The 16890-nt window shown below is 41.5% G+C and overlaps 1 protein-coding gene across 1 annotated transcript in view; it reads right to left on the bottom strand.

The window, feature by feature from the left end:
- The window catches only part of SORCS3 (sortilin related VPS10 domain containing receptor 3), a gene marked incomplete at its 5' end in the record, with an annotated part of 64558 nt that extends 49913 nt beyond the window's left edge, over positions 1–14645 (bottom strand). Inside the window, 7 exons of the mRNA XM_010162435.2 lie at positions 413–520; positions 5127–5218; positions 5327–5403; positions 8613–8715; positions 9416–9562; positions 11336–11515; positions 14496–14645. Of these exons, the coding sequence (XP_010160737.2) occupies positions 413–520; positions 5127–5218; positions 5327–5403; positions 8613–8715; positions 9416–9562; positions 11336–11515; positions 14496–14645 (857 nt within the window). The remainder of the gene's footprint in view (positions 1–412; positions 521–5126; positions 5219–5326; positions 5404–8612; positions 8716–9415; positions 9563–11335; positions 11516–14495) is intronic.
- Between the last annotated feature and the right edge of the window lie 2245 nt (positions 14646–16890).

The following is a 16890-nucleotide window of genomic DNA, read 5'->3' as shown; positions in this document are numbered from 1 at the left end:
TGTAGCAAGGTGAGCGTCAGACTCTTCTCTCAAGTAACAAGTGATAGGACAAGAGGAAATGGCCTCAAGTTGCACCAAGGGAGGTTTAGTTTGGATATTAGGAAAAAATTATTTACTGAAAGGGTTATCAAGCACTGGAACAGACTGCCCAGGGAAGAGGTTGAGTCACCATCCCTGGAGTTATTTAAAAGATCTGTAGATGTGGTGCTTAGGAACATGGTTTAGTGGGCGTGGTGGTGTTGGGTTGACAGTTGGATTTGATGATCTTAGAGGTCTTTTTCAACCTTAATGATTCTATGATTCTATTCACAGTGCTGCACTGTACACCAGGAGGCTCATCATGCACTTGGGGATTTCCATGCACCCCTTCTGCCATCACGTTTTAGAAAAAGTTAAGAACTGCTATACTTACGTCATTATCTGGGTCTCTATACCAGGGTCTACAAGGGATCCATCCACAAAAAGTGGTGTTGATGTGAAGCTGTATTTACTCCAGGATCTTCCCTCATCAAAACTCACCCTGGGATAGAAGCAGACAAGATTTATACACATAAAAACAGTTACTCTAGAGTAACTGCAGCAATTAAATGTTGGCTACTTTCTGCAAGCTCCAGCAGCTAGATTTATAAGACAAGCACCAATCTTTTATAAGACTAGCACCATTCCCCAGCCCATTAATTCATGCACTTGGTGTACTTTGAAAGATCAAAGCCTTGGAGAGTATAAACACCAGCAATAAGAACACGGATATATTTGATCCAGTTGTACATCAGACTTCAAGGGATCAAGGGGCATTTCCAAGTCCTGTTTCTGGATCTACAATAACATGTGGCATGAGGTAGCACTCAAAGCATAAGCAGCCCTGGCCTGAATGCATGAAAATTACTGTCAACACCACAGGATGTTTCAACTCATGCATGTGTCAAAGCCATATGGCATTAGCTGAAATGTCTCTAGCCTTATTAATACTTCTACTGCAAAGGCATGTCACCTCAGAGGTGGTCTCCATTCTAGAGAGAGGTGGAAGAAGGAGGAAAAACGGAGCCACAGTTAGTGATTAGTCTGTGTGCTCTTTGCCTGTTATAATTCTAAAACAAAGTTGTATGCTGGTTAAAATTAAAGCATTTCTCTTCTTAGAGGCTGAGAGTGTTCACACTGTCAGCAACAAGCCAGGGTAAGTCAGTGGCTTTTGATCATCTGTCCCTACCCACAACCACTGTGTGCCTTACTTTCTGTTTTTATCAAAGAGCACATGTATCCTTGGTTGAATTAGAGTTAGTACAACAGGCTTTTAGATTAGCAAAGAAGGGTTAGCAAACCCTGCTCCCAGCTACACCCAGCAACCTCTCTGTCTCTGACAACTACAAAGGAGTAGGTGAACTAACTGACCACACCAGTAGACAGACTAGGTCAGGACTATGGTGGCCTATGCCTTAGTGTCTCTTCCCAGCCTCCCTCACAGCCTCCCCTCACCCCATCCATGGCCTAGGAGCCCCACTGACACCACAGGAGTGTGCCAGGCTCCAGCTCTGCCAAAGCCCTGCCCAGTCATGGGCCTGACATGCAGGCTGATGCCCCAGCCTGGCTTCAGCCTGCCCCTGTGGCCAGTGAGGTGCCTGATGCCCAGAGCTGGGGCTGCCTCACTCCTGGCTGGGGTGGTGGAATGGAACCTGGCTACGAAATCCTGCCCTGCTGTCCCAGGGACCTCGGCCAGCTCCTGGCTTCCCAGCCCTTGGGGATTTACTGGCCCTGACATCACCCTGACAGTCTCTGCCCACACTAGTGCAGACAACAGGTGAAGAAGGGTGTGCACACCCAGCTGCTACTGCCACAGGAGAGACAAGCAACCTACAGACTGTCAGCATCCAGTTCCCAAAGCTGCTGCTCATGAATGGTTCTGAAAGCAACCAAGTTTCTCTCTGCCCCTAGACTTGCCGCACAGCCTCTCCTGCACAATTTCTGCCCAGAATTTCAGCTCCGAATTATACCAGCAAAGGAAGAACAAACAGAGAAGGACAAAGGTTTACTGGCTGTAAAATTATTTGATCCTTTCCCAGCGGGGTCATTAGAGAGTCGTCTGTAATTCTGTGAGGTACCTGGGCTGTGAAAACTGTCAGATTACTCTCAATGGACGTTACCAAAGGGACAAAAATGACTATTCTTTGAATAGCAGGAAACACTTCTCATTTTAAAGTGAGTGTAAAAAAGAAGTTTGCCTTATTTTCCAGGTGAGGAAAGTTTGAGGTAGGATGCACATGTGTGTGTGTGTGCATGTCCATCTGAGCACCTGGATTTGTCTAAGAGGGTCTTTCTGGAAATTGAATCCTCCCCACTCCAAGCAGGTAGCATCAGGGACACTATCTGAGATGCCACCAAAGGACCAGGAGGCTAGTGTAATGTGTATTACAAACAATGGGTTACACCAACCTCAGATTTCTAGTGTGGAAAGCCGAGGCTTGCAATCACCATTCCCTAAGTACCTGCTTCTCACAGCACCTAGCAAAACATTTTCACCTGACTCACAATGCACATCTGCCAGAATAGGAGGCTGACTATAGACCAAAGACAGAAAGCTGTAAGTAAAACAGCATACAAAAAGCTTATCTGCCCCAAATCTATTTATTTAAATGTATGTATTTTCCCATACACCTGTGCATTTGTATGCTGTTCTGCTTACACACTTATCTACCTAAATTGTATTTCAGTTTCTGAAGAACAGCATGTTTCATTAGCTTAGCTAAAGTTCTCTAGGCTTTTCAATTATCCACCCTTCTTTTCTCCGGGATGAAACTTATTGTACAATGTCTCAGCCTGGAAACTAATAGATATACATGTAGCCTTTAATCTATTCTACTCCTGCCCATAAAACAAGTGCTTACTGAGGCAATATGAAGCAAACTCCAAAGTCCCTAAGGGTACAATTTTGGAGGAAACCTGTTGGAGCTTATTGATAACAACTCTAAATCACTACTCATTTAATAGTGTGGGTAGGACGATTATAGTACTGCACACACCATTTCATGAGAGTTAGTGGAAAGGAAGAACATCTGAAAGGAACCTCTGAAGAGCAGACAAAGGTGAACTGGGCTCTCAGCTCCTATAGAAAGTCAGCCATAGGACCAAAAGTCTCCTGACATCTAAGTACAAGCATTTGTACATAATGTGCTTTTCACATCCAAAGAGCCTTCACAAGGTAAGACACAATTAAAACAGTTGCACCTGGGTTGAAGAACACAGTCACAGATGGTTAATACACGACTTACAGCTCTTCCAGTAAGTGGTTCACCTTTCACTCTTCCACAACTCAATTTGCCACAGCCTGGTGTACCTACTGCTGGTAACACCTACACTTGGCTAACACATGCTTCTGCTTTGGCTCTTACTTAGTTTAGTCTGAAGATCTGGACGTGGTCTTAATGTCCTTTTTCCTGAGGACACTTCAGATATAGTCATGACTACTGAGTTACCTATCAGAAGCAAATGTTTCTAGTCACACAACACATCCTAACCTCTATATGTCCAGTTATGGAGGCTGTTGGCAAGAGGATGCTGGCCTAGATTAACCCAGGGTCCTGACTCAGAATGGCTACATATATTATGTTATGACTGCAACAAGTCTTCTTATGATAAAACAAACAACCTGTTTCCTGAACACTAGAAAGCAAGATGAAGATCATAACCCTCATTTTGCATATAATGACTTGCTTGTAATCCCCCACAAAGGCACAGACCTCTTAGAGAACCCTTGGTCCCTCTCTTAAGATGATCCTGGAAAAACTGCAAAGCCTTAACAATACAAGCCAATACATCCTGTGGCTAACGATCCCGTATCACACCAAAACTACAGCAGTCATTTCTTTAGCTCAGATGGTAGAGAAGTGTGCTCCAATTCAACCTATTTGAACTTTAATAAAAATCTGTGTTGCAGACATCCCAGAGTTATCTGTCAGGTCAGGAATATAAAGTCCAGAAGATTTTAACCTTGAAAAAGTAGTCACTAGTGTTCTTAAGGTACATCTCTGGAACATTAGTTTGTGATGGGTAAAGACAGCCTGTCTTGAGGTCTCCAGTTTCTGAATGACTGTAATATAACTGAAGGATTTTGTACAATAATGACTCAGGAAAAGGAGACCTTAACACCTCATCACTGCTGCCAAACACCATTGCTTTCTTTTTCTATTTGACTGAAGGCCACATTTCCTGTTCTGCATGAAAAGCATGAGATAGACACCGTGCTTAGCACCATCAAGCTGAGGGACAACTCAGTCTTGCAGACAGGAACACAAAACTTGTATCTGAAGGCTGTTTCTAACTAATTCACTTCTAAACAACATTAGAAGATGGGTAGGTCAGACCATTAGCCGTGCCCCTATTTCACTCAAGACCAGAGACTGAAGGTGATGTTAATACACACATTTTCTGTAAACAAGGTTAGTTTTGAATTTCAAAATGCCTCTCTCCAGTGCTTAGCTGGTGCAGGAATGAGAGGGGCAAAGGCTAAGGAGAGGACAATTTTGAGCAGTATCTTTATTGCTTAGACTGTTATAAACCATTTATAGCAAAACAGTATCTTCAACTGGGAAATCATTTTGCCCTGTTCCACCTCCAACTCTATTCAGTCGCCACCACTGTATCTCTGGAAATTGATGTCAGAATCCTGTAAGAGACAGCAATGTATCTCTATTGTCCTTACCAATACCTACTGCCCTCTCCTCTCCCTCCTTTCATCTGTATCACCAGTCTAATACCAAATTCTGTAAACAAAAAGCAGAAGAGAGGGAAACATCCTCTCAGAAATACATGAAGCACAAAGGATGACATCTTAATCAGTATAGATGTGTCTGTGGGAAAGAAACCCCACCTGAAGTCTCATAGTACATGACCAGTGCAAAGAGTATTTCATATATGTATGTGGTTATGTATATAGCCGTTATGTTCATGAAATGGTACAATAATCATGGTATTCAGCAACAAAACCAAAATGATGGTAAAACACAGATAAGAAATATCTAATTTGCTCATTTTGTAGACACTAGCAGATGTTGCCCTGGTGATACAAGAGATATTAGCACCACTGTCAGCTTATCCCCATCAGGATATTTTCTCAAAGTAACAAGTTTCCTTACCACATGTGCCGGATGGGTACTGACGTGTGTTTCATGGCCACTAGTGTCCCTCCCCAGTCCAGGAACCACACATTATATTCCTCCTCGAAGATCTGCAAACAAATCAGGTACAGCATGAGTGCTCCACTCCACTGGGAAGGGAAGATTCAGGAGAACAACAGCAAAATGCTCCATGCTTTCCTTTGCTCTGCAAAACATACCTGTCTCCAGGAATTTCCACCATCAGAAGAGATGAACACACCAACATCAGTGTAGGAAAGCTCAGAGCCAACATTGCCTGCAACACAAGCAATTGTCAGATATTCTTGTATGGATGAACACAGAACCACATTTTTCCAGGAAATCTAAAGTACTTGGCCTGACCACTGCTTCTTTGCTTTTCTTGATTCTATTCTCATCTAAAAACAACACTATGGTCAGGTGGCAAGATTCATTTACAAGAGCTGTGCCATTTGAAAATTGACACTGGGGAGAAACAGTATTATCAGCTTATTTTCCCAACAGGTAGTATTGGCCATAACTACAAGCCACTAAAGGCAGGTGTATTCTAGCCAAAGACCTACATATTTTAAAAACCGCATATGAAACCACACACCCATTTGGTGCACACAAATCATCAGAATCACACCACAAGCACCAGGCTTACTAAACAATGAAGGTCTGTTCTAAATTAATTTGTTCTCACTTCCTCACTTCCCGAAACACCCAGTGGCTTGGGAAAAAGCTACCACAGTCATCCAGGAACTGTTTTTCATCTAGTCTGTCAACAGTACCTTCAATCAGTGCTAGGTGGGATTCTGGTGGTATGAATGTCTGTCCTACAGGATGCAAGCAGACGTAACTCTGACAGATACTCCACTGGAAGGTCTCCCAACGATAATGGCCCATAGCCACCATATTGTGGTCAAACCCATGACTTCCGTATTCAAATCTCATTAATTCTTTGCCCAGTGAGCCACTCGTATACCTTCCAAAAGAGGCTGTTTTTAAAGCAGGTGTAATTTCCATGGAATGAAACGAGAACTAATATTTTTTCTTCAAAAACAGCAAAGGGAGAGGTGGTACTCTTACACATCTGTAGTATCAACAAAGCATAATAAAAACACACTAATGAAAATGTTAATTGAATTTCTGACATTTAATGCTGGGAAATGGGAAAATAAAACCCAGATGTGGATTGATAAACTCCTGTCACCATCATGGAAACCAACTAGCCACATTGTTGTGACAACATTGTTTCAAAAAATGAAATTTCTGGCTCAGGGAGGCAGGACAATTCAAGAAAGCATTTTCCATCAGTGCTCAGGATGTAGGAAATATCACACTGTCCATCTACCTAATCTTATTCCCTGACACCAGCAAGAATGACCAACTGCTTTAGATGAAGATACAAGAAAAACCTGCTGTGGGCAACCATATAGAAGGACAGTCTACAGGGACATCCAGGTTCACCAGTATAAATCTACTGCCTCAATCCAAAGGTCTGTCTAACCCAGTGTCTTATCACAAGTGGAAGTCCTCAAGAATTAGAAACTAACTTAAAGGTAGCACTGTAAGCTTTGTATCATTGTATTTTAGATATCAAAACTGGAAAACCAACTTTCCAAGCAGGGATTTCCAAACTGTAGCAAGGAAAGAGAGTAAAAAGGTGAGATTCTTTTAATATCACTTCTATCTGTTTTTCTGTGCAAATCTGTTTCATTATTTTCTTCATTCACTTCATCTAGTTTCTTTCAGCTACATAGATCCAAACCCCACCAAATGTAACTAACTTCCAAACAAGTCAAGATGATTTGGCAGCTGTACAATTAGATACTAAAACATAATTCTTCCCTTTGCAAGAATCTAATCTCTGCCCTCACATCAAGAGCCTGAGTTTCCCATCACTGCTGGAAGTGTACTACTGTAAATCAAAGAGTAAGACACAGAGAGTTGAGCAGCCAATGCCTGTGAGAATAAGTTGCAATCCTTACCCTGGAACACATTTGCCAACATGGTGAGACATTCTTGTTGTTGTGAAACTGGTTAGTGGAAACAGATGTGTATATTCCCAACAGGTTAAGCTTTTTATTGTACAAAGCAGTAAGGCAGAAGTTATATTCTGTCTTTTAAAGGTTAATTGTTAGACTGGGAAAGCATTCATCCCATGCACTGGCAGCTGCAGAAGAACCTCATTTACTAACAATTTAGATCAATGCCTAGAATCACACTGTCCTGATGCCTCTATTTGCTTCCTAAAAGGTTAAAGAAAAAAGGCTCTGCAATCACAGCATCATGAGTAGGTCTTGCTCCTAAGCATCCATCTAGCAAGTGTGATATGATGCGACAGCAGTGATGACTCCACTTGGGTATGCATAGGAAGATCTGGAGGTTTAAACTAAATTATCTCGCCTCGTTTGGCCTGGATCAGTGAACTAGAAATAATATGGTGTTTCCCTTGCTGAGATTTAAACGTCATGAAGGGAACCTGTCTCTCAGGTTCTGGTTTAGTCTGACAGAGACATGGAAACACAGAAGGACATGAGAATGGAAATGGCTGGAAGAAACAGTATAAATTCACATAGGCAATATGCTAACATGACGCACTTGCAAGACACTGTTAGGCTGAACAAGACAAAGGAGATAAAATTAGCCTTCAAAAGAATGGTTAAGCTATTTATAGGTATGTGAGCATATGTAGGAACCTCCCTGTGAAAAGGCAGGACAGCCTACATGCTTCAGAGGCCAGCTTTCTATAGCATCGGCTATTCAGAATGTACTTCGCTAGCCCAGCAGCTCCCACAGAGCTGTGGGAGTTCTGGGTATGGTTGGTAGCCCCACCCATCCTGATGAGGTTGCTACCGTGTGCGCACAGGGCCTGTAATGGTTGTCATATTAATTACACTGGGTCAGCCATTGCCACTGCAAAACATTGTGGCAGCTCTCCATTCACGTATCAGACCTGCCACAGTGCTATGTTGCAGAACAGTAAAAATGCAGATAAAGTGCTGCCAGTCTTGGAGAAATAAAGCATTGAAAGTAGGTGCCATGCACAAGACAGGCACTCATGAAGTCCAAGCTTCACCCAACAGGCTTTGTGACAACTCTGTGGTTGCTACTTAGCAGGTGGAATGTACTGATACCTCCCAGGACAGTAGCCATGATTATAGGCCCTATTCTCATTCATGATAACTCCAGCAAATGGGTAGACACCTACATCAGTGGTTGTAATGATGCCAAGTGAGAGGAGTTAGTAATGCCAGTTGGTAATGATCTCTCACATGTGTAGTCTTAGACCTGCATAAGGGTTATTGCAGAGCAACAAATACTTGACAGGCATTATCTTTTTTTAAGTAAGGGCTTGATACCTTCTCCTAGCCCACAGCAAATGGGAGCTAATGTGAATTAGCTCAGCACTTGTTGAAACAAAACACCGACAGGAAACATCTATACTCTCAGGCTCCCAGTGAGGAATGGGTGAGTGGTAAGAAGCACTTATGTTCTTACCTGTTGCCACCAGCAGCCCAGGAGCTGTCTCTTTGCTGGAAATGCTTCCTGAAGTATACGGATTCTCTGAGAGTTGCAGATGTAAGTGCAATGAGCAAAAGGGCTGTTGATAAGAAACAAACAAAAGGCAGAAGCCTTAATATGCAACAAGTTAAATATCAGAGGAACCCTTGGCGACTGCACACAGATGCTCTGATCCTTCTGAAAATGACCTCTTTGCTCTTAGCACTGTTACAAATAGCAGCATATGTTCATTTTCTGAATAAACACCATAAAAGTAGCTGAGAGCAAGAGAAGCAGGAACATTGCATTACAAGCAAGCACGTCTGCATTTGTTTTTACCAACAATCTGATCTAGAGCATTTTTTCCCAGAAATTTTCTTATTCTGACTTAAGTTCCATAAAAAAGGTCAAGAAATATGTTCAGAATTCTCTCTCAAAATCTATTAAGCTATAGAAAAAGAAATCTACTTAATTCAATTAACACTCAGCAGGTCAAGAGAAAAAACACAGGGAGAGAAGTTAACGAGTGAAAATTCTGAGAAATACCACTCCTTTGAAATACAGAGGCTACAGCATACTGTAAAGTGGCTGTTTATTGAATGTTGTTGACTTACAGCAGTAAGCCCAACTCAAAGTTCTCCTCTGTTAAATGTGCCCCATTTTGGAGCACCTGGACTTTGCAGTTCTCTGACTGGCAAGAATCTCTCTACCCAGTTTCACTGGATGTTTTGTTAACAGAGTCACTAAAATAAGCAGCTCTGAAGGAGACAATTGTGCTTTGGAAAAGGTCTGCCACTCACCAACTGGCAAACTACAGGATCCCCTTTTAGATCAGTGTCCGGTGCCTGCAGCAAACGCCAGTCTCTGCCCTTGTTGTAGGTAATGAAAGTCTTGATTTGGTCATCTATCTTCCTGTTAGCCAGGAATATGCCTTTGATCCCTGCTACCTAGGAAAAATGGAGAGAGATGAAAAAATCGGAAGAATAGGCCAAAAGTAAGGCCCATCTGAGAAACTTCAGGCATGGAAGGTCTGAAAAGCAATGAAGTAATCTCAATTTAGCATCAGGAGACTGTCAATGGCCTCGGAAGTACATCTTAATGAAGCCTGCACAGCTGAAAGGCCTCGTGCAGTCTTTCTCTCTGGAAGAAAAAGACAAGGATGTTCACAGAGGAAAGCGCTAAGAAACAGCCCAGTCCTGGATTTCCTTGAGTGCTTGCAGACAGACTGATGATGGGCTCAAAGGTACAGCAGGCACTGTGTCACACATGAGCTCTGTGAGCCTGGGGATGTGGCCTGCTCCACTCCCCACCTCCAGATTACCATAACATGGGAGACAGCAGGTCACATCAGAAGCAGACTGGAACCTTTTTGTGCTGGCCATTTTTACTTTTACACAAAAGATGGAAACCCTGAATATGCTGAAACACTGATCTTTTGCAAACTTGATTTCTTCACTTTCCTTCCACTCTTAGATTCTATAAAAATCAACTGAGTTGTTACAAATGTTTTTATTTTTGTCAGTCAAACCCAATCCAGCAGAATATGGTCCTGTCAAAATGTCCCCAAGATTTTGTGTTGAGTCTGGTCTCTGTTGTACAGCTGTGAAAGTGAGACAGGAAGAACAAACTTGCTGCAAATCTGCAACTTCATGGCAACAGCCAGGATGCAAATCTTTCTACTCTAAAGGCCTCTGAGTGACACCACCCTTTGAATGACTCTGAAAATCTCTATCAGCATTTAACAGCAGAGAATCTATGATACACAGTTGGGGAATACAGAATTTGCCAAGGAATGGGAGATAATGCATGTTTGTTTTAGCCAGTTCATCACAATAAAGAAATACACTTGTTTTCAGAGGTCAGAAAATGTATTTAACTAGGTGAAAATAAAATGTAAAGCCTGCCCTTTATACTGATCCATGCAGTATTTTTTAGTTTTCTCACATTGCCTTAAACTACCGGGATTTTTATAAACAAATTGATGTTGTTGTTAAATGGGCACTATTCTGCCTGAAATAAATAAACCTATAATCCTAATTTATATATGTAACTGCAAACACATTTCTCCATGCAGCAGCAGAACTTTCCCAAGTTAGCATGCAACCACTATTTAGTTGTTTGTTGCTGGCAAAACACTGAGCCCTGAACCTCAACAGATCTTCTATCCAGTGAGTTAAGAGACACCAAAACTAGAATGCTCTGAAGAAACCAGGAGCTGGAACAACTGCTCTGAAAGGACTGCTGCTGGCCAAGGCTGAAAGGCCTGGCAGAAGAATGAGAATAGAAGAAGTTATCCAGCTGTTATCTCTGGGCAAATAGCACCTATAAACTTTTGCTTATAATTCATAAACTGTTCAGTACTTACAAAGGTGGAATCCATATTCCCTACTTGTGAGCAGGTGTCTTTAGCTGTTCAAGGGGAAAAACAGTATTTTGAGTCCTTCTCTGAATGTCCACATTAGGATGAGAGGGATAAAGGTTTCCCCTTTTGGAAATGCCACATAGCTAACCAGTCATTGACCTGAAAGCAATCAGTTGTCACACCTATAGCAGAATGCACTGCATCTATTCCCACATGAGTCAGCACAGCATCAAATCCAGTAAATGCCTCTGGGCTGATCCCAAAACAAATGAAGATCTTGGAAGGCTGGTAAGAGATTTACACTCGCTTGAATTAGCAAGCAGTTGCTGTTCTTTGTAGGGTGACCTTTACTGCATACCTCATAAAGGTCAATGATGATATTCCCCTCCAGTCCTCGACTGCTTTTCACATTTTCCAAGGCCAGGGTGAAGTACACCCCTCGGGTGTCTGAGATATACAGGTTGTATGTATCGTTCTGGTTCCACTCTTGAACAGCTGCAAACACCTGATTCTCATCTGTGCTGATAATATGCATGTCCTGTTAAAAGAAGACAAAAGGCCCATTACTGAGGATCTCTATTTCTTTGCCCTTTGGGACATGTAGTAATTACCATGACTTATGAAAGAATGGAGATGGAGCATGAATTATAGGTATGTTAAACAATTTTCTGTTAGAGCAAGCCAATAAATTACCACCATTGTGACTTTTCTGCATTTCATTTTTTTAAAGATCATCAGCTGGGCAAAGGATTTTTGCTTTCTTCATTTTTGGTAGTTTTAAGGAACTTCATACAGTTTCATTTTTTATTTATAAATTTGAAAGTCAATTTTATCACTTGTGGAAGATTCACAACCTTGGAGCCTGGAGTCCTCATAGTCACTAAGCGTGCTGTAACACCAGGCTAAAAGCAGTGACAATTTCCATCCATGCACTGAACTAATAGGCTTGTGTTTCCAAATGGTAAAGAATCAGTTTCAAAAATAACCTAGGAGTATACATTTATTTGAAGCTGAGGATCAGTTTGGGCTAATGCTGGTAGTGATTTTTCTATTGAGTGTTTGTCTGAGTTCTATTATCCCACTATATACAGGCTATCAAATAAACCATCCATTAACCTTTGTTGGATTCTGCTTCTAACCAAGATCTGAAGGTCCAGCAAGGCTTTCCCCATTTAGTTTTAATATCAAAGAGATGTGACAGTGCATTTTTCTCAGTATTCTTTTAAAGTAGGTCCGTGGAAATTATTTTCAGGGTGGTGATGAGTATTGAAGCACTTCATCTTTGGCACCATTGTTGAACAAACTAACATTGGTTCAGGTAGAAGCAAAATCATTGTGGTTATGTGGGAATTAATTTATCTATTTGTATCTATTTAAAATTTCCTCAAGGTGCCAAGGAGCCTTGATTAATTTCTTGCAGTGTTTCTGCATCAAGAAACCATAATTCTGGAAGTCTCCCAACAGACAGAGTGACCTGATTTTTGGGGAAGAATATCTGGGGGAAGATCAGCTCAATTTTCCCTTCCTGCCTAGGAGGCAACTTAATCTTCTGTGTGAGGTATCTGGATGAAAAGTTGGGGTTGATTAGATCAGGTTATTTCTAATAGAACTAACATAGTCTATCAGCATGAGATGGGGAGAAAAAAAACATTAGAGGGTCTATTTCTGTCCCAGTGAGTGCAATCAGTGGGAGATTTGCCATTTCCCTCAATGAAGGAAGACTAAATACGGAAGTTTGTTCTTGCCCAACAGCTCTAATTCCTTAAAGATTAAGTACATATCCAACCTGTTCCAGCAGCGTGAAAATAAAGCAAAACACAACATGACATCAACCTTTTTTTACCAGTTGCAGTGGAAATACTGCATTACCCTATTGCAAACCTCATATATGTACAACTCCAGCAGAGTTCATAAATCTGCAGCTGACAGGATAGTTATTACTGTACAGCAGAAAAGTTCTAGTGACTGAGGGCAGCACAAACAAGCCTCCTTTACATGGCTAGAAGACTTTGCCATAATACCTAGCTTAAAAGTACTTTCGATTTTTAAATGACAAAACTATCCCTGACTTTATACTATGCACCAATTCCAAACCGGGGCCACCAACAAATCTGTCTTGTAACAGGCCAGCAACTTGTGACAGCATCAATCAATAAAGCAGGGCAATCACAGGGCAGTCATTCTCTCCACTCACTTGTCTTTTTAATGAGGGGCAGCTTTCAAGGCCAATCCATAAGGTGGGAGCATAAATAATGTTTTTCTCCTAAAAAAATGGCAGCAGGGTTTCCAGAAGATAGTCTGTGGTCAGACATTCTGAAACCCAGACCACCACCGTGGTATGACAAACAAAAGAAACTGTGTCTGTTCTATACAGGTGTCAATCCACTACGGATTGTGATCAGCTCAAATGGGAAGAAATTGAGGTGCAACACTGCAAATTTGAATGCAAATTTCTCACAACTATTAAGTTTTCAGGTACAAATTAAGGAAAATACGCCATATCTGCTAGACTGCCGATATCTCATAGGCAACCAGAAGGGTAGATCGAGCCCACAAGGCAAATCTAGCCAACTATCTTAGAATTATCCCAACAAAATTTTCACTTGTGGAAGGAAGGGGAAGGTCATTATTGCTGATTATCAGCCATCTATGACAGTAGCCTTAACAGCCATTCTGAGGCTCCAGAGAGCAGCAGTGACCTCAGCTGCCCATTAGGCTACCTAGAAACTTTTATCCAGCCAAGACACTGGAAAGGCTGGTCTCTTCTGTTCTACACAATCACAAGCAATGACTACACTGTGGAATTTGAGTATAATTCCAGGGACATATTCTCCTTGCTGAGGCTTGCACCATTTGATCTGGTAGTAAGCTAAGGTCTAAGAAGGTAAATCCAGGCACAGTTGTATTGAGAAGTACTAATTTTGCTCCCTCCTAGCTTTGCCAGTCAGTGTTAATCTTAGGCCACCTCAGTCATCTCCTAAGCAGCATCACACAGTGGTTCTGTGTGTCCAAAGTATCAATAAGGCACAATTTATGGGCAGCCAACTCCACCTCCATGACTTCTTGGCAATGTCCAGCCATAGGATGAGGATAGTGGAGCTGCTATACCTTGTGCTTCTCTCATTGCATGGACACCACAATAGTGCTCAGCATCCTAACCATTCTCCAGGACCTGCAGTATCATGACCAGGCTTACAGAGACATCATTAATAGAGAACAGAGTAGGACTGGGGAAAGGTGTTCATAGAAGATTGGTCTAGGAGAAGTTGGTTTGAGCTCTGTTTTTTGAGGTACCTGTTCATTCCCATTTGCTCTTTACAGAGGAAAAAATAAACTGTTCTTCCTGAAATGCTCACTAATCAAAGGCACGGAGAGTTGAATATCACAAATCTATATTTCAGAAAGATCATTTAAGTAGCACAACAAATGTAGCTCCCCAGAGAAACCCCATCAAGGTGCTTCACCACTGGGCAGGCTGTGTTATTCAAGATGTTTGTGTTCATAAATGGTATACTCACCTTAGGCAGAGAGTATTTGGGCAATTTAATCTGTGCAAAAGGCTCCCGTCTATATGACACATAGTAATTCGCTCTTCCACCAGCTGTCACCTGTGGAAACACCAAAGAAAGTGAGTGGTGACCCTTCCAAGACACCTTATGCTGACACCTCTAAGAGGGTTTGACAATCTTTCTTTCAGATATCTTTTCTATGACCTGCAGAGCTGTCCCTAAAAGCATCTGTATAACTCCAAAGAAATCCCAGACTTGAGAGGGCTGGAGCGTTATTTAAGCTATGCTGTTGAACTTTCCATTTTGTCTCTCATGCTTCAAATCCAGCATGATTTTAACATCCAAGGAAAAGTGGATAAAAAGTTTAAGGTTGAGTGGAAGAAAGAAGATGATCTGGTTTAATCACATTGTTCTAGTACAACTACCTTGGACAAGTTATTTAAACTCCCTGTGCTTCTGTTCCTTTCCTGTAAGCAGGAGATAGTACCTCTTTTCTCTGCTACTTCTCAGCCTTGTATGTTTGCACTATAAGTCCCTTGGGGCCAGGGTTATCTCCTAACAACTTTCTGCAGTGACTAACAGCAGACATCCACACTAGCATCATTTAATGCAAACAATAAATGCAATAAATGCACTCTTGGAACACTGGAGCTAAGCTCTTAGATGCTCTTTGTCACTATGAAACTGGTTTCTCTGAAATCTTACTGTGTCTGAACGAGGAGTGGGGGCAGCTGGAACAGACAGACAACCAAATCTGCAGTTTTATGGACTGAATGAGTTGTAAAGACTACACATAAATGCCATGCATCGATGAGATCCAGGCTTGATAATTTGTAAAGTATGGGATTTTAAACCTGTCACTAGTCATTTACTCTTGCTGTGAGTGTTCTTTCTGGCACAATTTCAGGCCTGGCGACAGCAAGGCTTACATCAGTGAATTTCCTATATTCTGCTGTTTTGGCAGTCTTGTAGGTTTTAAGATAAAACAATACACAAAGCACTTCTCTATTATATGGAATGTCATTTATTGGTTTCTTAAGTTTCCAATAAAGCTAACAGAAAGGTCCCAGATTCTCTCCTGATATACCTCCTTTTATCTGACAGTAATATTTCAGAATGAGCTTATGTGGAATACTGCTATAGCATCAATTATATTCTCAGCAATGATATCACCTCTAGATAGTGGCTTTCTTCCCTAGAGAAGTTGTAATTCAAAGGACACGATATAACTAGTCATGAAATTTGGTATCTAATCAACTCAAGATAAGTCTTCTCTATTGACAGTTTGAAGAACTGGAAAGAAAGGAAGGTTTAGAAATAGGACAGGCTTCTACACCAAGACTTCAATTTCTGCTTGCTTGCCATTTTTACTTGTAAAGTTATCACAGCCGCATTTAGCACTCCCAAAAGGAAAAAAACAATCACCATTATACCACACACTGTATAAGAAGGCAGATAAATAACCCATATCACAGCAAACAAACTCTATACAGACAACACATAGCTAAAGTCAAGGAGAAACACAGATAGGAGAATCTAAAGTTATTTGTCTGCAGTCTCAAAACAAGGCAGTGGTGGAGACAGGGAGAGATTATGAGTCACTTGACTCTTACATCATGTGAAGCACACTGTGGACTGGCACAGTAGCATTTCCAGGTCCTGCTTCCCAGCTATGAGGGTGGTGAAAGGGCGGTGAGTGTTATTTCCAAAGGATGTCTTTCCCATCTAATATTACCATATCAAAATCAAGTTTTCACACAAGAGAAGAGACTATGCAATTGATTCATGCTCAGACCAACTCAAATGCAAAAAATAATGTCTGTAGTATGATATTATCATAGAATAGTTTGCGTTGGAAGTGACCTATAAAGGTCATCTAGTCCCACCCCCCTGCAATGACCAGGGACATCATCTACTAGATCAGGTTGCTCAGAACTCTGTCCAACCTGACCTTGAATGTTTCCAGGGATGGTACACTTACCACCTCTCTGGGCAACCTGTTCTAGTGTTTCACCAGCAGAAATTGTCTCTATCAGCTGTACAAACATTGCCCAAAGGATCCCACACTTTGAAGTCAAATTATCTAAATAGCATAGGGAATATTTAAGTTATCTTCTCTTGGTGATACTTCTGATCTCCAGTGGAAGATCTAAATTCTCAAATTATATCATTCTGCCACATGAAGTCGTTTTATATCACTCATTTCAGCACCAGCTCATTGTTTGTAGCAGAGTCCAGACGGGACTGAATGTGTCTACTAACTACTTAGTAAGGACCCTGAGTTCAATATCCACCTGTTCTGATGGGCGGAGACATGGTCATTACCTCATCTTTAAGATGCAGACATGAACATTTACATACTTTGCAAATAGTATGATGTCTGTTTAACATTGGGAACAGTCCA

The sequence above is a fragment of the Antrostomus carolinensis genome, unplaced genomic scaffold (assembly GCF_000700745.2).
Source record: "Antrostomus carolinensis isolate BGI_N321 unplaced genomic scaffold, ASM70074v2 scaffold44252, whole genome shotgun sequence".
In the NCBI taxonomy this organism is placed as follows: domain Eukaryota; kingdom Metazoa; phylum Chordata; class Aves; order Caprimulgiformes; family Caprimulgidae; genus Antrostomus; species Antrostomus carolinensis.
The sequence above is the reverse complement of the archived record's forward strand: the minus strand, read 5'-3'. Positions and strand labels throughout refer to the sequence as shown.